Source organism: Phocoena phocoena, chromosome 5 (assembly GCF_963924675.1).
Source record: "Phocoena phocoena chromosome 5, mPhoPho1.1, whole genome shotgun sequence".
NCBI classification, from domain to species: Eukaryota; Metazoa; Chordata; class Mammalia; order Artiodactyla; family Phocoenidae; genus Phocoena; species Phocoena phocoena.
In genome coordinates, this window is record NC_089223.1 from 2,796,211 (window position 1) to 2,823,063 (window position 26,853).

The 26,853-nt window shown below is 48.7% G+C and overlaps 1 protein-coding gene across 1 annotated transcript in view; it reads left to right on the forward strand.

Moving 5' to 3' along the window:
- The window catches only part of FNIP2 (folliculin interacting protein 2), a 121,612-nt gene that overhangs the window by 57,515 nt on the left and 37,244 nt on the right, over nucleotides 1–26,853 (forward strand). Inside the window, exons 2-8 of the mRNA XM_065878108.1 lie at nucleotides 953–1,079; nucleotides 4,056–4,184; nucleotides 7,067–7,167; nucleotides 8,149–8,220; nucleotides 10,164–10,264; nucleotides 11,795–11,866; nucleotides 22,489–22,618. Coding sequence (XP_065734180.1) covers nucleotides 953–1,079; nucleotides 4,056–4,184; nucleotides 7,067–7,167; nucleotides 8,149–8,220; nucleotides 10,164–10,264; nucleotides 11,795–11,866; nucleotides 22,489–22,618 — 732 coding nt within the window. The remainder of the gene's footprint in view (nucleotides 1–952; nucleotides 1,080–4,055; nucleotides 4,185–7,066; nucleotides 7,168–8,148; nucleotides 8,221–10,163; nucleotides 10,265–11,794; nucleotides 11,867–22,488; nucleotides 22,619–26,853) is intronic.

Below are 26,853 nucleotides of genomic sequence, written 5' to 3' on the forward strand. Positions count from 1 at the left end.
CCTAGGGACTTCCCTGCCATTCCCTGGCACCGCTTAAACTTGAAAATATGAGTCTTACCGCATCCTTTTCTTTCTTGCACTGGGACATCTGTAGTTACACGTGACTACTCGCCCAGTGTTCCGCACTGAACTGTGTCCTCCCTGAGGGCAGGGACAAAGTCTGCTTCGTTAAACAACTGCTCAATCTCTAGCTTCGAGCACGGTGACGGTTACACAGCAGGCACTCAGATCTGTGTCGACTGGTTCACAGACACATAACTGAAGATGCCCGAAGCCGTGCATCTTGATGGTTGCCCTTTCTTAGTCCTCGCGTTCTGATTTCACTTGCTGCTCGAGAACGAACCTGCGTTCGGAGCAGTTTTGTCCCAGTGGCTTTTGGTTGGCTTTATCGCTGATGGTCACTTTCCGCCATTCAGACGCTGTACCGTGATGCACTTGGTTTTCCAAACTTCTGTGTCAGACCAGCCACGATACAAGAAAAGACTGAGTTTCAGGACATGTGAGCCCTCTCTGTCTGTCCTGAGCCTGGGTGGGTGGGAGAGGAAAAGCGAGGGCTCCCCTGACAGGCTGCAGGTTCCTGGCCCGATGGCGCAGAGGCGTGAACGCTCCAGAGCCTCCGACCTCAGCTGTGACGCCCCCAGAACCCAGGCCCCGGGTTCAGCTCCCTCACAGCCCTGGCCACTCCTGCCTGATGTCTCTGCCCAAAGTTGCTTTGGAAGGAGAAGCTTTCTCTCCAGTGGTTTATCATCTCAGGAGCCTTCCCAGCCTTGGTCATGGGCACTGGCCCATCAGAGTCCACGGACAGGGCCGTGTGCCCGGGTCTGTGGGGATCACGCCTTCTGCACACTGGGGCTTCCGTGTGCAGGCGGACACCGGCTGGGAGACTTGTCTGTCTGTGACCATCCCAAGCGTCGCCGCTGACACGACTTCTTTCTCTCTTGTGAATCCACAGTTGGTCCTGTTCGGAGTTGGACCTGAACGAGATTCGCCTGATAGTTTACCAGGACTGTGAAAGGAGAGGCAGACAAGTCTTGTTTGACTCTAAAGCTGTTCACAAGATCGAGGAGGTGGCAGCTCAGGTAGGAAATGCGGGTTTGCTTTCCTCCTTTTTGTTTGTTGGTCCGTTGCCCGCTCCTTGGGCTGAACCGCACAGCGCCGTCAGTGGCTCGGAGGACACACGGGCAGAGGCCCCTCCGCCCACCCCATCTGCGTTCTTACTAATATACACGGGTGAGACTGTTAGCAAGTCATCGTGCAGACGCTAAGCATCGTGCTTTAGACGTTACCGGAAGCGAATTTGCTGGTAAGTTGCAATCCAGTAGGACTTTGATGCCAAGCGTGTGCCGTCAATGGGAAAACTGAGAATGCTAAAATTCATGAAGCGTTTGCCTGAAGGGAAGCTCTGGTATTACCCATAGATAGTAAGAGGTGATACATAGCACCGGGTTAGACAAAACTGGAGCGCTTTCCTTGCCACGGGGCTGCAGGGTGCTGACATGCACTGTCGTCTGCAAAAGGGCCTGCAACCCAAGCCTGTTTGACCAAGGAAGTTTTATTTCCTTTTTATAGCGGAGGGCGGTGTGGGGGTAGTAGTGGTGGTGATGATGACGGTGGTGATGGTAGAGGTGAGGGTGGTGGTGGTGGTGATGGAGATGATGGTGATGGAAGTGATGGTGGTGGTGATGGTGATGGAGGTGTTGGTGGTGATGGAGGTGATGATAGTGAAGGAGGTGATGGTGGAGGGGATGGTGATGGAAGTGATGGTGGTGGTGATGGTGATGGAGGTGTTGGTGGTGATGGAGGTGATGATAGTGATGGAGGTGATGGTGGAGGGGATGGTGATGGAAGTGATGGAGGTGATGGTGATGGAGGTGATGTGATGGTGGTGGTCGTAGTGCTGGTGGTGGTGGTATGGGCCGTGGGGGTCTGAGGGTGGGTAAAGTGGGGACAGAGCAGCTCTTGATCCCTCGGAGCCAGAATGGGAAAGGTAGAGTGATGTGTCCAGGCAGGAGCAGGGTCTAGTCCTCCCTGGGAGTCTTCAGGGTGGCCATCCAGTGTACTTCTGACTTGTCGCCTTTCAGCAGTTATTCAGACGTCTACAACTTAAATAAATCCCTTTGTGTTCCTTCTTTTCATGTTCGGTAACCTGAAACCTGTACTGACCGAATCCTGGCAGTTTAGAGAACATGCAGCTAAGTAGCTGGATAGTTTATGTCAGGGTCTCGGTCTCGTCAGGGCTGAGGTCTCGTCCTGCTTCTGATACGGTCGTTTCTGCAGGAAGGAAGTGTCTGGTTAAAGGCGGTTTAGCTGTACGGATCCCGTGGTGCTTTCACGTGGAAGCCGGCCAGGTGGCTAATCATTACAGCCGTTGCTGGGCTTGTTAGGTGGGTGGCTGGAGCAGGGGGGATGAGAAATCTCTCGGTGATTCAGCGAAGGCTTCCATGGTAGATTGGTATTAGTTCAGGTGAGCCAGCACTCGGCCCTTTGTTTGGTGGACCGCACACGGCGTCCCCCTGTTTTCCCACATCACTTCCTGTCTCCCCAAGGCCTTGCACAGATGGTGTAGTTGCACACCCACGCTCCGTCACTAGGGTTCCTGATGGTGGCAGCAGGTGGAGGGAAAAAATTCTCACCTGTTTGCAAAAATAACCGGAATCCTGTCTGTAGGAGCAATGATGACCCCGGAGTCTGGAACAGACGCTTCCTGGGATGGACGCACTCATTTCCTCACAGAGGCAGCTGGGCCCGGGGAGGCTTGGAAACTGCCCAAGGCTGCAGAGGGAGTCCAGCGGGGGCTCCGCTCACTGTACCAGGAGCTGTCGCCAGTTGTGGACGGCGCGGCCAGTGGGCCCAGCAGTGTGGGGCGGGTGTGGACCGCGTGTCACTCCGGGCCCTGCAGGGCCGTGGATCGCCATCCCGCCCGCGACCGCTGGGGGCAGGCTTCCCGTTCCCCTTCTGTTCTCCCCCATCTTCAGCCCCCCCACCCCATGGGCAGGCACGAAATGTCAGGAGTCAGCAGCAGGCACGTGACTGCAGGCGTTTGCATTCGACCATCAGTGTGACTGTCACACTGGGGATTAGATAAGCTGCACTTGCATTCATGTTTTTCCAAGCAAATCTACGCACAAAAAAGCGAAGAAGACTCAGGATAGAAACAACGTATCACGGAGGGTACAGGCTGCTTCCGTAGGGAGTAATGTACCTTGGCCTAGGAGGAAGGGAAACGTGAGTGAAGGTGTATCCTTATGCCTCTGTGTCACTGTCATAAAAATCTGCCATGAACTCCATGTAGGGAACGTGTAGTAGCTAATCCTCTACAAGCCGTGACCTTTGAAGGCCGTGTTGCCTCACATGCTGTGTAATCACAGCAGCCCCTGTTCCAGCATTTTGTCCTCATCTTTCACAAGCTTGACCTCATGACTTTCTCTAAAGCCGTGCGGGGGGAGGTGTGTCATTAAAGCACATGCTGGTCTTTCCAAATGAATGAATACTTCTGCCTTCTCAATTCCGTTTGCTTGGGGAAAATTTAACTTTGAAGCAATGTCTGTATCCTCATCAATTTTATAGATTATGACTCTACATAGTACTAAAAAACCCTCTAACAACCAGAACAGAGGTCAGATTTCATCGATGATTTTAGAATATGAATTAAAACGTCAAGTGTTCTTGGGGACTTCCCTGGTGGTCCAGTGGTTAGGACTCTACGCTTCCAGTTCAGGGTGCCTGGGTTCAATCTCCGGTCAGGGAACTAAGATCCTGCAAGCCGTGCGGCCAAAATAATAATAATAATAATAAAATAAAGAGAATAGTCTTAATACATAACCCACCACCTCTGTCACCCTTCTCAGCATCTTCCTCTTCCAAATGTTATAGACTCACAGGAGCCACTCTTTGTCCTCGTTAAAAAGAAAACAACAACACCCTGGTTTTTCTATGCAGCTGAGGCTCAACAGAACAGAACGATGTGAGAAAGGGGCCCCCAGTGAGCGTGTGCTGGGGAGCCTGGTACGCTCAGCGGTGGCGGTGTGTTTACCCTCCTCTCCCTGTTCACCCAGAAAACGGAGGACGTCCCCACAAAAACGCCAGCCAAGTGCTGTCAAGGAGGTGGCAGCGGCAGCCTCTCTTCCCACGGCTCTTCCGGGGGATCTTTACCACATGCCAAGGAGCAGCTTCCAAAGTACCAGGTACAACCACCCTTGCGTGCGGAATACCCCGTAGGCTGAAGCCATTTACTGACATTTCTCCTCGGGGATAATGGCTGCTTGAGGGCCCCGTCCCTGGGATAGGAGACTAAGTAGAGACTAAGTATCCAGAACCCTGCTCAGTACTCGGTGATGGCCTCTATGGGAAGAGAATCTAAAAAGAGGGGATATGTGTATAACGTGTAACGTACAGCAGAAACTAACACACCACTGTACATCAACTCCACTCCAATAAAAATAGAACAAACAAATAAACAAAACCCCAAAACGGGCTCTTAGGTGTTTCAGGCCAGTGCTGTGCTCACACTTTGGCTTTATCTCTTGATAAAAACTATAACGGAGCAGCAGGGATCCAGTGAAACACACGCCGAATGAAGAGAAATATTGCAAAGGAGGTAAACCCTCCTGTTTTGCTTCCTTGCTGGTCAGAACCAGATTAATGCACATGTGTTTTCCAGTTTTTTTTCTAAGAGCTCTGAGGATTCTGGGGATGAATATTGTCATCCTGAGAAAATAGCACTTGCCAGTAGAAGGAAGAAAGCCTTGTATAGGAGCAGATGGAAAGGCAAGACCTAACTGGAGTGTGAAGTGTGAAGGGCTGGTATATTGAGAAATGTTGGCCAGCTGGGCGCAAGGAAAGAGGTTTCATAAATATTGAATAGCAGAAGGGTACTACCTGATGGAGGATATATGAGTGTTTATTTTTATTTTCGGAGCTATGAGGAATTTTGTCTACCGTGTTGCTGACACAGCAAAGCCAGGGAGGTGTATACCAGCAGCCACAGGTGTATAGAACGTTGTTCGTTTCACGGTCGGGATCGCTGCTGTACGTCTGCCCTTATTCCACAGAGCTGCCGGCTCTCAAAGCAGTATGTGGGTACAACAGCATAGGGTGAAATTTTCAGCGAGTTGAGAATTGCAGTTGGCACGTGGACCTTGTACCCCAAGAAAAAGCAGGTTCAGAAATGGAGGTGATGGGTGGAAGTTATTCACAAAGAAGGTGAAAGCCTGTTAGTTTCTGTCTGCAGGAAGCGAGAAGAGGTTGGTAGCAGGCTCGTTAAATCAGGCGGATAGGTGTCTGCTCCTCTTTCCTCCTTTGCAAGCAGGTGTAAGTAGGTGTGTATATGTGTGTCCGTGTGTGTGGACATATGCGTGTATGTGTGTGGATTTGGAGTTGAAAGGCTGACGGCCATGGTCTTGCTTGGGTAGAAAGCGAGGCAGCAGACAGTCTGGCTGGTGGCCTGGGTCACAGGAGATGGAGGTACGGTTTCGGTCAGGCCGTGCGGGTGTCGTGCGCACTGGTTTGGTTGACACTCACATCCATCCTCAGTGTGTGTCACCATCACTTACAGTGGGAGCTGAGCATCCTGTATCCAAACGCATGCACCTGTGTGTCATCATATGTTCACAGTACGCACAGTGTTACGTCATGTGAGTGAGGGCGTTTGGCTTCCAGCCGCCTGAGCTCCAGGGGAGTCCGGGCCCCGAGATGAAGGTGTATGGGGGTTCCCGTCGGGAATAACTGGAATCACAGCAGCGGTTGAGGACGCAGACAGTGACCCTGTACAAGGGATGACTTGAGAAGGTAGAGATTTAAAAAGGAGAGCAGGGCTTCCCTGGTGGTGCAGTGGTTGAGAGTCCACCTGCCGATGCAGGGGACGCGGGTTCGTGCCCCAGTCCGGGAAGATCCCACGTGCCGCGGAGCGGCTGGGCCCGTGAGCCATGGCCGCTGAGCCTGCGCGTCCGGAGCCTTTGCTCCGCAACGGGAGAGGCCACAACAGTGAGAGGCCCGCGTACCGCAAAAAAATAAATAAAAATAAAAAATAAAAGGGAGAGCAAGATGTGAGGGCGATCTGGCTGCGACATCTGTCACCCCATTGATCGCCAGGGTTGATTCGGCCGATCGGGCTGGCTAGGCAGGAGTCCCCTTCCTCCCTCACCGTTCCAGGTGTGTCCCTCCTGAAGCTGCGCGCTTGGTCGGAGAGGACGACCTTCCCCGATAGAGGAGGACCGTTCTTCGGTCAGGGGTATACAAGTAGCTGCGCTCCCCTGCTAGAACCTGCAGACAAGCTGTCAAGGTCCATTTGTAGGAGAACGTAGGGTAGTCGAGCTTCCAAGACTCCAGACACATCCAAATGAGGTGCTGCACGTGGCAGTCTGCCTTTCTAAAAAAAATAAAAAGTAATTTAAAAAATATAAAAAGGAGAGCAATTATGTGCATCAGATACCGTGAGACGTTTAATAAAGCCAACTGGGAAGCGCCCATTGGCTGTGACAGGAGCCGTTTGAATAGCGGGGGATGGGGGAAGGTGCCGTCCACCCTCTGCGGTGATAAAGGCGACGCCGAAGACTGGTCAGAAGCTAGGGGGTCAAAAAATTTTTAAATGTTTCAGTCAAACTTTGGGGTGACCAGATTGTCCGTTATCTTTTGGACCCACAAAACCCTGCCCACACCGATTGGCATTTTTGTTCCACACGTTGATTTTGGTTGGATAACCCTGAGCTATATTTCATTTCAGGATGTGTTCTCAGTATCAAGAGGAGTTACTCTGCCTCTTCCGTCGCTTAATCTTTCTATTTAGACTTTGTAAATGGGGACGATGAAAGTCATTGTTTCTCATAACCAGATTAAAAGTGAACTCTGGTAAAGCGCTTGCATCCTGTACGAGGATATAGTGTATAAAGAAGAAATCGTGAACATTAGTGATAATTTGGGGAAAAGAGTAGGCAGTCATCATTGTAGATTAAGATTGTAAAATGATCAGTTGCTGCTTTGAGAAATGGTTCTAATCACCAACAAAATTGCACGTTATTTTCTGTCGTGTTGTACTCGACACGATTTTGGTTTCTTGCACGTCTGGTAGTACACGCGCCCCGCCTCTGATGTCAACATGCTTGGGGAGATGATGTTCGGCTCGGTCGCCATGAGCTACAAAGGCTCCACCCTGAAGATTCACTACATACGGTGAGTTCCGTCCACTGCTCGTGAGACGTGGCTTGGGGATGATGACTCCATTCAAACATGCGCAAAACTGTTATGCAGTAAAATAATAATCTAAACTTTGTCATCTCGTATTTGCTAGCGCTTGATACCTTTTGCATATCTTTAGCAGTTAAAATAGTCTGACATTTTCTACATCACTCTGACCTTGAATCAGCTTAGCAGGACAAAATCCTAAGCTTTAGCTAAGTACTGTAAGTGAAAAATGTGTACCAAAGCATTTTGAGTATCTGCTAGGTTAGTAATAGCAATACTTTTAATCAGAGTTATTCAGATATTTTAAGTTTAAAGTTTAAAGTCAGAATTTCACAAATTTTCCATTTTCAGATTAAAGTTTGTCATGATTTTTTCCTTGTATTGAGATACATATTTTTTCAAATTATTGAACGCATGCCGAGTTTTATTTTTGTTTCTAGGGAATGGTGTCTAGAATAAAAGTTTCTGCAAAAAGCAGAATGTGACGACATTAAAGAACACGTTCCTTATCTGCATGTCAGAATAGAATTTAACTCGCTGGATGCACACGCTCTACGATGTGTGAAAGGAAGCCTTTTCCCAATCCTGCACTTATAACCTTCTGTCTGTTCATCTGTGCCACATGGCAGGTGGAAAATATACCCTGAGAAAAAAACAAACTTCTGCTTTGCAATATTTCTGCTAAGCGAAGTTTGTTCATCTGAAATATTTGCTCCAAGGAAAATGGCCCTGGCAATGTCTCCATAGCTCTCTCTCAGGGTTTTAACATTCTTGGGATTTTAAAATGATAAAATTAGAAAAAAATCTAGACACCCCATTGATACAGTGATTTGAAAAATGCACGTCTCATTTTCTGTAAAATAAGATATAGAAATGAATAAAAGCTTGAGAAAAAGTTAAAAAAAAACCCAAACAACAAAAAAACCCCCATGCATCTCTCCCTCTTCTGTCCGTTTGTTTTTTCTCCAGTTCTCCTCCACAGCTGATGGTTAGTAAAGTCTTCTCCGCCAGAATGGGCAGCTTCTGTGGGAGTACAAATAAGTAAGTGCGGGATTTTCCCCCTCCCCTCCCCATCCCCCCAATTTTCCAAGTGGCTGTTTCTGGGTAGAGTCATTCTTTGAGGGCCATAAGGCTTTTTGAGGTAAGAAGCAGGATGAGTGCACATTAACAAAGGGGTTTTCAAGGTGGCCTTTGTCCAATACATAGTGAGTATGAAGAGGCCTTGGACCTTAGCAGGTGGCCTTGAAGACAAGTGATGGTCTACATACATATATTGGGGGTCTTCACCTGTTAACCCACTCCGTTCCTACTGCCAGTCACCATGTTTTCATTCCCTGGAAAATGAAAAGTGAAGGGGAAAAGGATATTATTTCATCTTATAAAAAAAAAAATCTCGGGAATTCCCTGGCGGTCCAGTGGTTGGGACTCTGCGCTTCCACTGCCGAGGCCCGGGTGTGATCCCTGGTCGGGGAACTAAGATCCCACACGTGGCACGGCCAAAACCAAAACCAAAGCAAAACAAAACTAAACAAAAAAATCTCACCTGTCAGTCTGCTCGTTTATTTATTTCTGAAGGAAGGAGGCACAGGGTGAGTTTCCCAAGCTGAGAGGCACCTGAATGGCAGGAGGGATCGTCTGTCTGAGCCATCCGTGTAACCTCTGTGGTCGGTGAGGACTCGGGCCAGGCAATATTTTGATTTTCACTCCCGAGTTTTTGTTTGTTTGTTTGTTTTTTGGTTTTTTTTGTGGTACGCGGGCCTCTCACTATTGCGGGCTCTCCCGTTGCGGAGCACAGGCTCCGGACGCGCAGGCTCAGCGGCCATGGCTCACGGGCCCAGCTGCTCTGCGGCATGTGGGATCTTCCCGGACCGGGGCACGAACCCGTGTCCCCTGCATCGGCAGGCGGACTCTCAACCACTGCGCCACCAGGGAAGCCCACTCCCGAGTTTTTTTCCCCCTCTTAATTTTACACTTCTGCGTAGACTAAGAATACTTAAATGTCTAACTTAACTCTTAGTCTGGCACAATTGTTCGTATATTTTGAATTTTTCAAGCAGAAATATTTCACATCTTTTTTGAATAAAGCAACAGAACATTTATTACACTTGGGTAAGTTTGGAAGAAATGTTTATTGTAAATTAAAGGGGTATTCTTAGGGGTCAAATGAAGGCTGTTATTTTTTTACAGTCCTAGGAAATTAAAAGTATGTTCCTCTTCAAATTTGGGTACCTTTGAGTAAGTCTGCTTACTTTTCAACAGAATAATGAATTTACTTTTTTGAGCATTTAACACTGGATTGTCATGACTTAAGCCAGTATAGGAATTGATATTTTTTTGTGAGGTATTATTTTTCTGACCCTTGATATTACCTGAACATTTATTATACTAACTCCCTCTAATAAAATATCAAGCTCAGATTTAAGTAAAAATTATTTTGGCTTCATTATGCTATATTATCCTCGAAATCTTTATTTCATTTGTTAACAAATACAATAAATTATTGAAAGCTGCTTCTCTCACGTGTGTTTATGAGTAATTCTAACTTTTCAGAAGTTGTGAAATCAGACTCCTGTAAGAATCATACTTTCTGTTATATGCTCCTCCTGAAAAAGGTTGCTGAATTGCTCGTGGATGTTAACTAAGAGTTAAAATGAATTTCATTTTGAGGGTTTATGTAAAATTACCCTCGAAATGAATAGCCATATCCTAGGTATCAGTCACCAGAGGAAGATTTTAGAATTCGGTGTCCCTCATTACGTAATACTGTGAAATTGTTTGGAGTGTGTCATTTAGTTCTGTAGGTTGAACTACCTCCCAAAGCCTCTCTTGTCTTTTCCTGCAACAAATTCCCCTAAAGTTTAAGTCTCTTCGGTAGATGTGAGACTTTATTAATTCATAAAGAAAAGTTGTCTGTTAGCAAACAGCTTTGTTCGTCCCTTGATGTTTTTCTCCTCTCTCTCCCTTCCTTCCCTCTCTGGACTCAGCTTGCAAGACAGCTTCGAATACATCAACCAAGATCCTAACCTGGGGAAACTGAACACAAATCAGAATAACCTGGGTCCCTGTCGTACTGGAAGTACCCTAGGTAAACTCCGCCACGTAAGCGGGGTCTTGCTTTCCGGGTCCCGCCGTCGTGGGTGTCCGTTTTGCTTTCTTTGAGTTTGTGGTGTTGTTTTGCTGTGGCATTATCTTTAATCTGCGTTTATTTCTGTGTGTGTACTTTGTCCGCCCCCGTGTGTGTCTCCGCCCCAGGTGCGCTGCAGGGAGGCGGCAGCAAACTGCCCCCGGGGGCGGCTGAAGGAGGACCGCTCCGGCTCAGCCGCAGTGCCTCTTTCTTTGCAGGTTTGTGTGGAATGCTGAGTATGGTACGACCTGCACACGTTAGTAACTCCTGGGCAGGTTCTTAGAAACAAATCTGTTGGGCGCCTCTCTAGAAATCCAAGGGGCTCGTGAGATGTTTAGTTCCATGTGCTGCCGAGCGCCTGGCGTTCTGAAACCTCCACCCCAGGACGCCTGTTGGAAGCGTCTCTGCTAATACCCCCGCGGCCTAAGCCGGTTTGGATCGAAATGAGCCCTTCGTGTTTCTAAGAGGATAACATCTTCCGATTTTCCTCGGCCTCTTCCGCTGCCGTGAACTGTTTCTCTTTGCCGTGGCATCTTTGATCCATTTTTCACCTGCACCCTTACCTGCACTGTGTCTTCAAAAGTCACTCTAACAAGAGCATGGAAGACCGGCCTCTCCCTCCCCCTCTCCCTCCCCCTCTCCCTCTCTCTGTCCGTAGCATTTAAGTAGTTCAAATGTACTTTCCAGCTTCTTTACAGGTGTAGCCACCTCCATCTCTGGGTAGGTACATCCTGAGACCGGCCTGGCCGTCTAGCCCAGGCTGCCAAATGTCTGCCGCAGGCTGGCGTGATGAACTAGTGTGGGAGCCTTCATTGCTAACGTTAGGGGTTGTGTTTACCGCAGACGGTATTCTGCATTCTGCTTTTCACCGTAGCCGAACTATGCTAGGCACCCTATTTAACTGACTGACACCCTCCTGCCTACTTCCAGGTGAGGATAACACGTTTATATACTCTCCTTAAAATTGTGAAAATAAACATGCTTCACAAAATAGCTGGCAAGAAGGGTTTTTTAAATTCCTGAAATGGTTTTCAAGCCTTTCTCTTCTCGAGGTTGCCTGTAGTTACTGCTGAAACTGATTATAAAGCATTTTGAAAGTCCTTATTAATATTTTGCAGTATTTCAGTACATTGAAACTACTGAGATACTTAAATGCTATCTAACTACTACTAATGAGGAAAATGGCTGGAAGTATCTGCTCGAGGATGTCTGCTCGTCGTATGAAGTGTCCTCACAGCTGATGACTCGGCTCCTTTTAGAGGCGAGAGGCCCTCAGAAGAGCCTCTGTAGTGCTGCCAGGGGACAGGCACGGGCAGGTGGTCGCTGGCCTCTGCCCCCTCCTTCCCCCGTCTTTTCTGAACTGCATTCTGCTTTCCCGTCCCTCCCTGTGTGTCCTCGTGCGGTCACCGCCAGCAGGCGTAAAGCGAGTGCAGGCGGTCTGAGCAGCCCGCCTCTGCGAGCCCCGTGACCAGGTCTCCTTGCTTCCTGCAGTGCACAGCACTCCGGTCGACATGCCGAGCAGAGGGCAGAGCGAAGACAGGGACAGCGGCATCGCCCGCTCAGGTACGTGCTTTCCTCTTGCCGGCCGCCCGTGGAGCGAGCCCTCCCTCTGAGATCTGGGTGTGACGTGCACGGGGACGGCTCCTGCGAGACGAACGTACGTCGAGCAGCGTCCCGCCAAAAAGAGGGGAGCCTCCTTGAGCCAGTGGTCCTGGGACCTGCTGGGTCCTGAGCATCCAACCAGGGGAAGGATAGTGTGCATGGGAATCTCTCTGGCTGTGACCATGGGGGCTGTCCGGTGACCTGCTTCTGTCCTGGAGTTGTGATGTTCTAGATTTTGTCTCCTGTACCCCTTCTCTCCTCATGGCAAGTTGTGACTGACCAGGGTTCTGGGCCTCCTTGAGCAATAGAAATAGACTAGAGGCCAGACGAGAAATTGAGGCAAGGCTTTATTGGGGCCCCTGCTGCACCATGAGGGAAGGAGAGCAAAGGACAGGTTCCCTTGCTGGCTCGCTCCCTGAGCGGGGATGAGCTAGCTCCTTACAAGGCGTGAGGGCAGGGGTGTGTCCAGGAGTCAGGCCAGAGGGGCGGCTTCGGTGTTCTGCCCGCCCCTTAGGTGGTGCTGAGTGCAGACGGCGTGTACAGCACCCTGCTTTTGCTCCTGAACCCCTGTTTTTGCTCCAGCCTCTTCAGAAGCGGCAGTTGGGTTTTTTGGTCTCTTTGTATCTTTTGTCCGTAATGTGCCCCAACTGCACGTGCCCCCAGTTATTTTTAGTCCCTTATAGTTTCTTCGTATCTGTGGGTGGAGGAGAGGTGTGTCCAGGTGCAAGCCCTGCAGCAGAGGGTCCCAGGTCCCACTCTAAATTGCTCCCAAGACGAGTGTCCCTTGCCCTTTGAGAAGCGGGACAGTTGAGGGCCGCGTTGGCATTGAAGTGAAAGGTCAGTAGCAGCCGGATCTGAACGCTTTCTCGGGAGGAGGGGGCAGAGGTGAACGTGATGCAAATGTGAACTTTGGCTTTGTTGGCAGTTCAGCCCCTGAACCCACCGTGTCTCCTTTGTGACACGCCTCCTGTTGGGAGTCTGCGCAGATGGGGGGCTGGCTGCACGGGGCCCCCGGGGGCCTTCTGCTCCCCTTCCGTCCCGGGAGCAGCTCTGAAACCCCCGGGTCAGCCCTGGGAGGGTCGCCCTCCACCAAAGGCCGCTCGTGCGCCCGCCGTGGCTGGTTCCTCACGTCGCCCGCACTGTGTGGACCAGGGTCCTCGTCCTGGAGCAGAGCAGCGACTCCGACTGTTTGAGCTGAATTCGCAGTGGAAGATGGAGAGAAATTACAGCCACGGTTTATTCCTGTTTTCTGTAATTTGTAACTTCCTGTCTGCAGAGTTGAGAGACGGGGCAAATATCTTCAATAGATTTGTTTTTGAGAACAGCTGTAGATTTGCAGAGCAATCGAGACGGTCGTGGGGAACCGCGGTGCAGCCCTGTCGTTAACACCTTAGCCCGTGAGACGGGGCGGTCAGTTGTCACGTCTGTTTGACCCTGCTGGGCTCAGGCAGTTCCTCAGACTTGCTGTGTTTTGTGACGACCGTGACAGTCTCCGGAAGTAGCGGCCAGGTGCTGTGTAGAATGCCCGCTGTTGGAATTTGTTTGATGCTCTGCACGTGAGTGGACCGCTTTTGGAAGAGAGGTCACGGAGGTTCGGTGACACTTTCGTTGCCCCCGACCAAGGGTACGTACTGTCAGCGTAAGTTATGACCGCTGATGGTGGCCTTGGTCACCTGGCTGGCACGGTGACTGTGTGGCCTCTCCCCGTCTGCTGCGGGCAGGGCCCTGCGTCAGCTGCTTGGAGCTCTTCTGCGTGGCAGCCTGTCCCCCTTCCTCATCCGTGCAGCCAGTCAGTCGTCCATATCAATGTGGACTCAGAATGCTTACTTTACACTTCAGGTCACCCCAGTACTGCTTTATTTTGTCGCTCACGTGGCTCCAGCTTTGGCCGTGGAAGCCGTGGAGCACTTTCCATTGGCTCCAGTGTTTCTTTAACCTCTCTCACTGTGTGTGTGTGTGTGTGTGTGTGTGTGTGTAGCGCTTCCTCGCTTTCTGGCACTACAGGATGCTCCAGACGTGCCTCATGTATGTCCTGCCCCATCCCTAGAATCAGTTGTGTCTCCGTGTTGCCCTGTCCTTTCACTGGAGACGGAATTAGGTCCCAGGGTCTGGAACCCAGATACGCTTGTTGCACCTTGACGCCAGCAAGCAGGAGTGTGAGTTTGTGCCGGCTGTGTGTCTGTGTCTCTGTGCGTACTGCTGTCGGCGATGCCCGCACCTACATTCAGCGACGCGTGAGTGCTGCGGATTTCTCCGTGTTGCCCGCCATCTGTGAGCCCGTGGGCCGTCCCACCCTCCCCGCCCGGCTTATCTGCAAACCGCCCCCCACGGCGAGACACCCGGCTCCCAGCCTGCGGCGCATTTAGGTAATGGATTCATTGCAGGGCACACACAGCAGCGTCAGGGTGCTTACCCCAGTGCTCCTGTGGGAAATGCCTTTTTTAAACGAGAGAGCAGTGCTTGTGTGCAGTTCCTCTGACCTTTTGTCCCGCAGACGTCACTCGTTGCCAAGGTTACCTAGGCTGGCGCCTTTGGAGATGGGGAATGTTTGCAGCTGTCAGTACCAGGCCAGCAGAAGCTCTGAAGTCACAGCTGACACCAGTTCATCTTCATGATGAACGGGCTGCATGGCGGCCGCCCCAAAACTCTGAACACACAAGTCACATCTGAAGAGTGACCTCAGAGTCTTTTTCTTTCCCAGTAGTTCAGTAAAGAAGTAACTTTAGAAAAGCTTCTATGTTTTTTTTTTGCTTTTTAAATCATCCTCTACAGAGAGGGACTCGATCCGGATGAAGAGTCTGAGAGCACACAGTACGGTTCCCTGGCAGAAAGACAAGACACCGAGGGTCTCTGTCGCCCTCCGCCAGCCCCTTCCCTGCACCTGTCTTCCGCCCGCGTCAGGGAGGAATGTTGTGGGTGCTGACCGCGTGCCCCTCGTGCACCGTGTGCCCCGGGGCTGCAAAGCGCTGTCTGGATTTGCACTCCCGAGGGCCCTCTGTTGTAGGAGAGCTCAGTTACCGTGGTGGCTTCCACAGTTGGGCCAGTTTGCTACAATCGAGGTGAAGGGAAGGGGTTGGCAGGGTAGCCCTGAGTCAGGCCGTGAAGCCACATTTATTACATTTATTGAATAAAAACCTTGTACCCCCTAGGCTGGCAGGCTCTGCCAGAACTGGGGCGATGTAGAAGATGAGTGACCCTTAGCACCCGCCCTCCGGAAGCTCCATGTAAACCCAGAGTTAAAACAGCGGGTGAAGAGTGCTGCCTCACCCGCCCTGTGGGAGCCGGGGGCCTGGCTGTGGCGCCTGGGACGGGGGTGTTCGAGGGACGACAGCTGGGAGGGAGGAAAGAACTGCATCAGCGTCGAGCAAAAGCGCCATTTTGGAAGCTCGTTTGTGCAGGGGTGTAGGTCCTGGGGCTGCCCGGGTAAAATGTGCCCGCAGCGTCGGGGACTGGGGGGCGGGGGGGCGAGCCTCATCACAAAAGGCACCAGCGCCCTGTGAGCCCTTGGACTTAGTCTTGTTCGGGGCAGCTAAAGGGGGAACCTGATTGGCTCCATATTTTAGGTCTATTTGGTGCCTCACCAACTGCTCCAGAAAAATCTGCACCCGTATATTCATTGCTAAAGTAGATCAGTTGGGCAGGGGGTACAGGATGAGGGAGGTGGGCAGAAGATAGATTTTTTTCCCATTAACTTTTTCTCCCCCGAACTCACCGCTGTGTGTGGTGTGTGTGTGTGCGCACGCTTGCACACGCATGTGTTTGTAAAGCTAGTGTAGAAGGATTATCTGACTTAGCATAAAATATTTAAAAACAGTTCATTGGGTTTTTCCTCCTCTTTCCCTTCTTAGAATAGTACCTGAGAAGAATAGCCAACTTTTTTCTGGGTTATTCAGTAGCTTTTACTATAATAAGAGAGGAAATCAAATCTTAATTCTGCTCTATGCCTTCATGCATTTTACCCTTCACGATACGTGCCCCAGTGCCTCTTTACATAGCTTGTCACACACGCAGAATAAGTAGTAGAGCAATAACAAGGATATCCCATTTATTGCTTTAATGGGTTAGACTATATCCACCTATTTTTTTTAAAGACACTTCCTCAGTAAAGGAACAAACTCAATACCAAGCTCACAGTGTTTTTTACCTTAGAGTATTAGCAGTTTACTCAACCGTCTTTGCCTTATTTCCTGATTTTTTGTATTAAGGAAGCCAAGTGAGGGAGACATCTATAAAATCTGATGTTCATCTTCATAGACTTGACTTATAGCAAGTTTGAGAACCATTTTTCTAGTGTCTTTGTGGAGGGTGAAAAGTAGGAGTAGGAAACTCACACGATGAGCTGTTGTCACTAGCAGAACGTTGGAGGTGACCTAGATGTTCATCCAGGGCCTGCTTAAGTCACGTTCGTCCCACAGAGCAGCCCCACGCGGTGGTTGGAAGGGCACGGCAGCCTAGCAGGCCTCGAAATAGAACAGTTCTCTCAGATATATTTGTAAGTGAAAAAGAAAAGTTGATCAGCAGTGAGTTGCAGTAAACGGTCATTTATGTTTCAAGAGGAAAAGGGCATATACAAGATCTCTCTCCACATATAAAGATAGAAAAGCGTGTTCATCGAATGTGTCTGGAAGGGGTCCCCCCGGGACAGGGATGGAGGGAGTGCATTCTCATCTGGACACTGTGAATGTGTCCCCTGTGCATAGATGAATCAGAAAGGTAAATTCATTCTCAAGAGGTTATTTGAGCGGCTGCTCTTAGGAATGTTCAGGTAAGGTCTTGGGAGAGAGGAGGGGTGGGTTTCAGCCGTGCTGGAAGGTGGTCCTGGAGGGGCTCGGGGACTAATGGGACACAGGGCATGGCGGGGGGACAAAGGGCGACTCTCCAGTTTCTAACAGGACGACGAGTGGGGCATGCGGGCATGCCCCATACCGGGGGAGGAGGCGCCTGGGGAGACGGGTGTTGAGCCAGTATCTCAGTCACAAGTGCCCGCAAGTGCCCCAGCCATGAGCAGTCAGCCGTAGTTCAGAAGGAGGACACGGGTGGGGCAGAAGCTGCAATCTGGCGATCGTGGCGAGGGGGAGAGGAAGGTCCAGGCAGCTGGGGCTGGGACCCGCCTCCCAGCCTGGTCAGCCATCACCTCCGTCCAGCTGCTGACTCCCTTCCCCAGCAGCACACTCAGATCACGGGCAGGAAGGTAATGCCTTCATTCTCTGTGCCCTGGAAAGTAGTAGAACCATCAGTGTGAGGAGAACGTCTAGCTCGTATGTTCAGACACGTTTATTAAGTGCTTGACGGTCAGCCTTCAGGACAAGAGCACACGTCGTCACGGTGTTCAGACAGGACCCGAGTTTTGGCCACTCTGCCATTTGGGTGTGAAGACAGATGGCACACACGCACACATGCGCACACACATGCACACACGTGCGCGCACATCACACCCACAGGGAGTGGGGGCAAAGGGAGATTCATGACCCGCAGAGTGAGGCTGCCTATGAGAGACGGGACAGAGAGGGCCCTGGGATGTGGTGCTCGGGGCGGGCCAGCATGGGAGTCTCTGTCCCCCTGGTTCTGGAGAGGGGCGCCATCGCCTTCACCCCCACCACGACCACCTCCACCACCTCCATCACCATCACCACCACCACCATCACCACCTTCACCATCACCATCATCACCACCACCACCTTCACCACCACCACCATCACCTTCATCACCACCACCATCATCACCACCATCACCACCACCATCACCTCCACCACCACTGCCATCATCGCCACCACCAACTTCATCACCACCATCACCAACATCATCACCACCAGCATCACCTCCATCACCATGACCACCTCCACCACCATCACCAACATCATCACCACCATCACCATACCTGCCTCCACCACCACCATCATCACCACCACCATCACCTTCACCATCACCACCAAACAGAAGAAAGATTTTCTTTTAATGGGGGGTGGGGGGGTAGAGAAAATTCAAATGCTCTGCATACAGCTTTGACCATAGGAAACTTTTTAATAAATTCAGGCTTTGAACTCTTTCTAGAAATTTGTATTCTAATGCTTTGTTTCCGCCATGCTTGCCGATCAAGACAGGCATCACTGTCCTTCACATAATCATTTTCTCGTTCTTCATACGGCAACATTTCTTAAGCATCTTATGTGCCAGACATTTTTGTCAGATGTGGGGATAGATCAGTGATCAACTAGACATGGAATTATATTCAGTAAAGGGGACACAGAGAAAGACTATAAAATGTAGGCAGGCACTCATCACCACCAGGGTGCTCAAGGAAGGCCTCTCCCGGAAGCTGAAATTTCAGCTGACTTGAGTGCCCCGGGTAGCCAGCTTGGTGAAGCCAGAGCAAAGAGCATCTCAGGCCTGGGGGCTGCTGGGGCAGAGATCGGGGGTGGGAGCTGGCTTTGCAGGCTTGTGTGTGGGGCGCAGAAAGACCATTGTGTACCAGGAACAGAGGAAGGCTGGATGTCGTGAGACGAGTGTGCAAGATGAGCTTGGGCAGGAATAGGGGCTTGGTCACATTGGCCTGTTTTCATTTTGGTGGCAGTGTTTCCAGATACACAAACAAGCCAACCTCAGAATTCTTCCCGTTGAAGGAATTATAGCAGCTTCTGAGTGCTTGACTTTTGCACTTCCTTTTCCAGTGTCAGGCTTGCTCCTTGGGACTCACCACACTCTGTGGTTATCTGGTAATTTCTTAGGGATGTTTGTTTGTTTGTCCTTCTCCCCTAGAAGCTCCCCGAGGGCAGAGACCCACCTGTTGTGCCACACTGACTGCTCCATCCCCAGCAGCGTGAATCCTGCCTGGCATATAGGAGATGCTCAATGGATATTTGAGTGAGGCGGGGGGATATGTCCCCCATATGTACCAGGAGGAGTACACATGGATTGTTTTAAAGACTTACTGAGATGATCTAGTTATTTTCCTAGGGAACATCTGGGATGCGCTTTCCATGGATGCCTCTTGCTGGCATTTTACTCTTAGCTGAAACGTCCCGTTTTCACAAGGGTGTTGTTCTCTGACTGCTGATGAGAGTAAACCTTTGCCCTCGTTGCTTAAAGAAAATCACAGGAACTTATCACCGTCTGAAATCATCTTGTTTACTTATTCCACAAGTGTGAGCTTCTTAAGGGCAGAGACTGTCTGTCTCTATGCTGTAACTTTCTGCCCCAGGCCTAGGTGGTGCCAGGCTCTTAATAGGTGCTCAGAAAATGTGTGTTGAGGGAATGGGTTTGATTTAAGAGTTTCAGGGCACTATTTGTTAAAATCCAAATCCTGTAGTCAGATCATCAGTACGGTGTTTCTAGTAAACTCTCCAAACAGCAAACGTATTTCCAGAGAGAGTTAAACATTTATCTTGAACTTGAATGACATGGGCCAAGAAGAGCCAGCAATCAGCATTTTTAAGCCTTTAGACTTATTCTTTTTCTCACTGCTAATTTCTGCAGGAATAAATAGATGCTCGCTGAAGAGCCCCCTCAGTCAGGAGGGTGGGGATGAAAGCTCAAATTATTTTCTTATTAATGTACAAAACTCCAAAAGTCTTTGCAGTCTGTATGCATTAACATTTGTTCTAACTGTAAAATTATTCTAAAAAGAAAAGTGATACTAAAAATATTAAGGAGTGTTAGACATAGCACTTTAAAAGCTGAAACTGAGCCTAGGTATAATTTAACTGAAAGTCGCACATTTTACAACTGTGGCACCAACTGGAGAATTTCTCTACCTGGCTCACGAAGCTGGGACCCACCCCACGTAACTCTCATGCAGAAGCGCTTCGGTGTCCTGGAGGTACCAGTCCCCTTAGCAAAGGTAGGGAAACAGCTGGGCACGCTTGACGCAGCCCTGGCGACGGGGACGTACACCAGGGCCCCAGCACCACTCCACGTTGCACTGCCTTGAAGACCACGGCCCAGGCCTGTCACACGCACTAAGTGGTGATTGAATCCACCCTTTTCTCGTGAAAATGGCAATAGGTTACAAGCCAAAATTAGGCCTCTTCTTGCATTTGAGAGTCGTAGCTGTATTGTTTCCTAGAATATCTGATTGATGACATATACCACAGTACTTTTACATAGAAACCTTACTACATGATATTAAAATATTTTTGAGGAAATGCTGAAGAGCACTAAGCCAGTCCTTTAGATTATATTTCGTAAAAATTATTATTCCACATTTTATAGTAGGGTTAAAGGGAACATCCTCCTTGGGGTTTTATTATTTTAATTTTTTGCCTTTTTCATGTCTCCGTTACAAGTTCTTGGTTCTTTTCGTAATTAATCAGAATTAATGACCTCTCAGTACTCTGAAATGTCTTACCTAGTCCACCTTTTCCAAGAATTATCAGAGAGAGTGAGTAGCTAGCATTTACTGTATGGGGTGCTGGGGTAAGTGCTTTACACGTATTTTTACACGTATTGATTTGTTTAATCCTCGCAGGAGCCATATGAAATAGGTCGGTGGTTTTCAAAGTGTTCTTTTGTCTGCAACCCATGCTAATGCATTCCATCATCATGGTCCAGTAACAAACATCTTTATATATAACAAACAAAAGTGTCACCAATTAATGTTAACGCTGCAACCTACTCTATTTTCTTTTCTGCTCCTTTTTTAAAATACCAGTTTTGATCCGCTAAAGACTCCGTAGCCCACTAGCAGGTTGCAGGTCTCACAAAAAGTACTGCGGTGTGGTCCTTTTTTGCCCCCCATTTCACGGATGAGAAAGCTGACAGGTTAAGTGGACTGCCCAAGTGTCCCAGCCGGTGAGTGGCAGAGCTGGGATTTGAACAAGAGCATGGGTCTTACTTGGTTTACTAAACTGAATCATGCAGCAATACGACTTCCAGAAGGAAGTGGTCCTCAGGGTCATCGCCATCTTGCTTCTGTGATCAGGGGAAAAAAAAAGTACAAGTACTGTAACTCACCTCTGTTCTCCACCTGCCAAGAAGGAGCTGTTACGCCCAGCATAAGATCGGGAGAGGGATGGGACCCTGAAGATTTGGGACTAGGGGGTGAGGATCTTCTGGTCTTATAAGGGATTTTGAAAACTTGGGGGTGAGGCAGACATGTCTAATTAGGATTTTTTTTTTATTAAGTAGTACTGTGTGACTTTGAGGAAAAACTCTCTTCTATCTCCCTTCAAAATTCTCAGTAAAATTACCTACTCGCTGATACTTGAAACCAGGATTTGATTTTGGAGGTTGAAGTCCAGCCTCAAGGCTGAAACCAAGCCAGCCTCACCTGGTAACACTTCAGCGCAGAAACGCCGTACGCTCAGCCAACATTTATTAATTTTCCGTTGTGTCTCAGGCGCTGTCCTGGGTACAGGGAATCACAGATGAATAAGGTCTCCTGGACCCAGTTCCTGTGCATGTTGACTGGATCAGAAGAAAAGCATCTTGTGGATGCTCATAGCACCTCTGCGGTGGACAGAAAGAAGCCTGAGTTGTTAGCATCTCACCTTGTGGCCGGGGGTTCCCTGGTCTCACAGCTCTTCAGCTCCGTGTGGGATCCCTGTGCGCTGAACAGCGCCTGGCACGTTGTAGACACTTGACTCGCAGCCAGGCAAGTCGGATTTCAGAACTCACGTCGGGGACTCAGCTTCTTTCCATCTGCCTGTAAAAGTGTGAATAAAAGTGCAACCGTTCACGTGGAGAAGCTGCCTTCCGAGGGGTGTCCATGAGCATGGTATACTGCACTTCCTGAAGTCGGCCCGGTGCCCAGTGATCCGCCTGTGCAAACATCAGCCAGCCGACTGGCACATTCCACTCCCTTCTGCCCCCGACTGAGTAACATTTCAGTGTCCTGATTCCTTGACCCTGGGGGGCAAAGGGGAAAACATCTGTTTCGTCCCTCTGTTCTTCCAAACCCACAGAGCTCCTCCAAGCAGCCGGGGTTTGAAAGAAGCCCTTTGCCTGCCCTGACGGGGACCGGTGGGGCTGTGCGTCAGCCACACCTGGGGACGCACTGTGACGGAGGCCGCAGAGAGGCTGAGGGCAGCCGAGTCATCCAAGCAGAAAGCACGTCTAGGAGCAGATGTGCCTCCTGCAGAGCCGAGGGAGTCGTGAGGGGCGGGAAGTGCCGTGTATCTGGAGATGGCGGCGGGAGAGGGTGCTCTGCGGGGCAAGTACCCTTCTGCCTGGATTCCACCTCGAAACACAGGGGGACCAAGTAGTCAAGGGGGGGACACGCGCGCGAGCCGGCTCCGTGTGCGGCACCGGCTCCCGGGCAGCAGTAGCAGTACTTCCGTGGACTCTTCGTTGTATCCGAAATCTGCAGGCTGCCCTCTGACTGGATGAGTAATGTTTGTTTACATTTGGAACGTGGGGCTGGTGCCTGGTCACCGATGCCCTTGCCGTGTCCCTTGCCGTGTCGGCGACCCCTGTTCTTTTTAAAGGGTGTTTTCTTGGCTGTACGGCAGCCTGAGAGGGCTCCCCCTGCTGGCCGTGGCCGGTAGAACCTGAACGGTTAGGTCCCGGGGCTTGTATAGCTATTTTTCACGTAGGTGCACGTGGGCTCCTGGAGCCCAGCTCTCAACTTCCCATTCTTCTTCCCGCAGCCTCCCTGAGCAGCCTTCTGGTCACACCGTTCCCGTCTCCAAGCTCCTCTACGTCCTCCTCCAGCAGTTACCAGCGCCGCTGGCTTCGGAGCCAGACCACGAGCTTGGAAAACGGCATCATTCCCAGGAGGTGAGCTGGGTTCCCCTGGCTGTGCAGGGCACTGGGGCGGGCGGCCCGGCGATGCTGGCGGACACTGCACTCACTTGCTGTCACCACAAACGGGCCGGAGCTTTCCGCTCGGCTTCAGCTCAGCCTGGAAGTTCACAGGTGAGAGGTTCCGGGAAAGACACTGGGACTACCTGGGTAGATTTGGCATTGATTTAAAGTGAATGTGTGCTCTCTTTGCACTGGGTCCCTTCCAGGTGGAGCCTTTGTAAGTTAGAAGGCTGGAATAAATCTTTCCTTGGCTTATGGTGACACCAGTGTGGTCTTTGAAAATATATGAACTCAAGGATGGTTAATTTTTGGTGAAACAAATTCTTAAACAGTCAACAGTCTGATTATGAGTAGAGACAGCATCGAGGTATTCTCTGCCTTCATTTCAGTTGGTTTTCAGATCTAAAGTTTAGTTATGTTGCAAAACTCACGTTTTTGGCTTATGACGATGTTACATCAGTACCTTCCCACCTCTTCTTCCTACAACCCAAAAACTTAAAAGGGAATTAGGAAATGAAGGAATTAATTACCTATGAAAAACCCACATGACAGTTGGTTACCTTAGTAAGTGAATAGAGGTCGGCATGTGTTGGCTCTGAGAAGGGGTAAAGAGCTGGCTGCAGGCCTGCACTTCAGGAGCTCACAGAGACGATGCTCACATAAACAGTGGTGTGAAGAAGGTAAGTGCTAAACGCTCAGAGGGGCATGGGGGTGTGCGGCCCGGGGGCGGGATGCAGCCTCGCGGGAGGTCTTGGGGTTTGGGCAGCCTTCGTGAAGGGGGGGACCTGAAAGCACAGGCTGAGAAACGGGGGGGCCGAGGCGTGTGCAGGGCATCAGGCTGCTGGCCCTCTTCTCCCAAAAGTAACATCACGTGTTAGTTTTGTTTGTTTGTTTGTATTTAAAGAAACATTATGTTCCAGGGCTTCAGAGATTTTCAGAATATAAAATGAATGTAAGGCTTTTCCATTAAAAATATTTTACTTACAAAATATAATAGAAATAATAGTGATACGTGACTATTATCACAAAGTTATAAATTACTAAAATGTTTCGGTGTAAAAATTTTATACAATATAATCAGTAGTAATACTTCAGTCACTGTCTTCATTCATCATACGTTTTTGCTGGCTCACTTTTCTGCACATTCGTTTAGGTCATCAAAATGTGTACGTCAGTCGACATAATTGAAAGCAGCATTAGTCACTCCTGGCAAATGCAAGCTGATAAATAATTTTTGATAACTTTTTTATTTTGGGAAAGTTCTTTGTGCTCATTGAAGCTGTTACTGGAGCTTTATAGGTTATAACAACATTGAGATAAATTTGTAATAAACCTTAAAAGTATAAATTTTGGGTTGTTTGGCCTGAGGTGATCCAGCACTGGAGGCTACAGGCTCTTTCTTGAGGCTAATGGCGGACTCTGGGAGGGCTAACGCCAAGGAGTACTTCCCAGAACTTCTGCTGCCAGTGTCCTTGTCCCCACAGTGAGACACAGCCACCCCCCACCTCTGCAGGAGACCCCCCAACACTAGCCAGCCGTGGGGCTGACAGGGTCTCGGTGCTCTGGCCGGGTGTCAGGCCTGAGCCTCTGAGGTGGGAGAGCCGAATTCAGGACATTGGACCACCGGAGACCTCCCAGCTCCACGTAATATCAATGGCTGAGAGCTCTCCCAGAGATCTCCATCTCAACGCTAAGACACAGCTCCACTCAACAACCAGCAAGCTACAGTGCTGGACACCCTATGCCAAACAACTAGCAAGACAGGAATACACCCCCATCCATTAGCACAGACGCTACCTAAAATCATACCAAGTTCACAGACACCCCAAAACACACCACCGGATGTGGACCTGCCCACCAGAAACACAAGATCCAGCCTCATCCACCACAACACAGGCACCAGTCTCCTCCACCAGGAAGCCTACACAACCCACTGAACCAAACTTACCCACTGGGGACAGACACCAAAAACTACAGAAACTGTGAACCTGCAGCCTGCGAAAAGGAGACCCCAAACACAGTAAGTGAAGCAAAAAGAGAAGACAGAGAAACACACAGCAGATGAAGGAGCAAAGTAAAAACCCACCAGACCAAACAAATGAAGAGGAAATAGGCAGTCTACCTAAAAAAGAATTCAGAATAATGATAGTAAAGATGATCCAAAATCTTGGAAATAGAATGGAGAAAATGCAAGAAACGTTTAACAAGGACCTAGAAGAACTAAAGAGCAAACAAACAATGATGAACAGCACAATAAATGAAATTAAAAATTCTCTAGAAGGAATCAATAGCAGAATAACTGAGGCAGAAGAACGGATAAGGGACCTGGAATATAAAATAGTGGAAATAACTACCGCAGAGCAGAAAAAAGAAAAAAGAATGAGAAGAATTGAGGACAGTCTCAGAGACCTCTGCAACAACATTAAACGCCCCAATATTCGAATTATAGGGGTCCCAGAAGAAGAGAAAAAGAAAGGGACTGAGACAATATTTGAAGAGATTATAGTTGAAAACTTCCTTAATATGGGAAAGGAAATAGTTAATCAAGTCTAAGAAGCACAGAGAGTCCCATACAGGATAAATCCAAGGAGAAACATGCCAAGACACATATTAATCAAACTGTCAAAAATTAAGTACAAAGAAAAAATATTGAAAACAGCAAGGGAAAAACAACAAATAACACACAAGGGAATCCCCATAAGGTTAACGGCTGATCTTTCAGCAGAAACTCTGCAAGCCAGAAGGGAGTGGCAGGACATATTTAAAGTGATGAAAGGGAAAAACCTACAACCAAGATTGCTCTACCCAGCAAGGGTTTCATTCAGATTTGACAGAGAAAATAAAACCTTTACAGACAAGCAAAAGCTAAGAGAATTCAGCAGCACCAAACCAGCTTTACAACAAAAGCTAAAGGAACTTCTCTAGGCAGGAAACACAAGACAAGGAAAAGACCTACAATAACAAACCCAAAACAATTAAGAAAATGGTAATAGGAACATACATATCGATAATTACCTTAAATGTAAATGGATTAAATGCTCCAACCAGAACACTGAATGGATACAAAAACAAGACCTGTATACATGCTGTCTACGAGAGACCCACTTCAGACCTAGGGACACATGCAGACTGAAAGTGAGGGGATGGAAAAAGATATTCCATGCAAATGGAAATCAGTAGAAAGCTGGAGTAGCAATTCTCATATCAGACAAAATAGACTTTAAAACAGAGTATTACAAGAGACAAAGAAGGACAGTATATAATGATCAAGGGATCAATCCAAGAAGAAGATATAACAATTGTAAACATTTATGCACCCAACATAGGAGCACCTCAATACATATGGCAAATACTAACAGCCATAAAAGGGGAAATGGACAGTAACACAATCATAGTAGGGGACTTTATCACGCCAATTTCACCAATGGACAGATCATCAAAAATGAAAATGAATAAGGAAACACAAGCTTTAAATGATACATTGAACAAGATGGGGACTTAATTGCTGTTTATAGGACATTCCTTCCAAAACCAACAGAATACACTTTCTTCTCAAGTGGTCATGGAACATTCTCCAGGATAGATCATATCCTGGGTCACAAATCAAGCCTTCATAAATTTAAGAAAATTGAAATCGTATCAAGCATCTTTTCCAACCACAACGCTATGAGATTAGAAATCAGTTACAGGGAAAAAAATGTAAAAATACACAAACACATGGAGGCTAAACAATACGTTACTAAATAACCAAGAGATCAGTGAAGAAATCAAAGAGGAAATCAAAAAATACCTAGAGACAAATGACAATGAAAACACGACAATCCAAAACCTATGGGATGCAGCAAAAGCAGTTCTAAGAAGGAAGTTTATAGCAATACAATCCTACCTCAATAAACAAGAAAAATCTCAAACAATATAACATTACACCTAAAGCAATTAGAGAAAGAAGAACAAAAACCCCAAAGTTACCAGAAGGAAAGATGACATAAAGATCAGAGCAGAAATAAATGAAAAAAAAAAAGGAGGAAACAATAGCAAAGATCAATAAAACTAAAAGCTGGCTCTTTGAGAAGATAAACAAAATTGATAAACCATTAGCCAGACTCATCAAGAAAAAAAGGGAGAAGACTCAAATCAACAGAACTAGAAATGAAATTAGAAATGAAAAAGGAGAAGTAACAACTGACACTGCAGAAATACAAAAGATC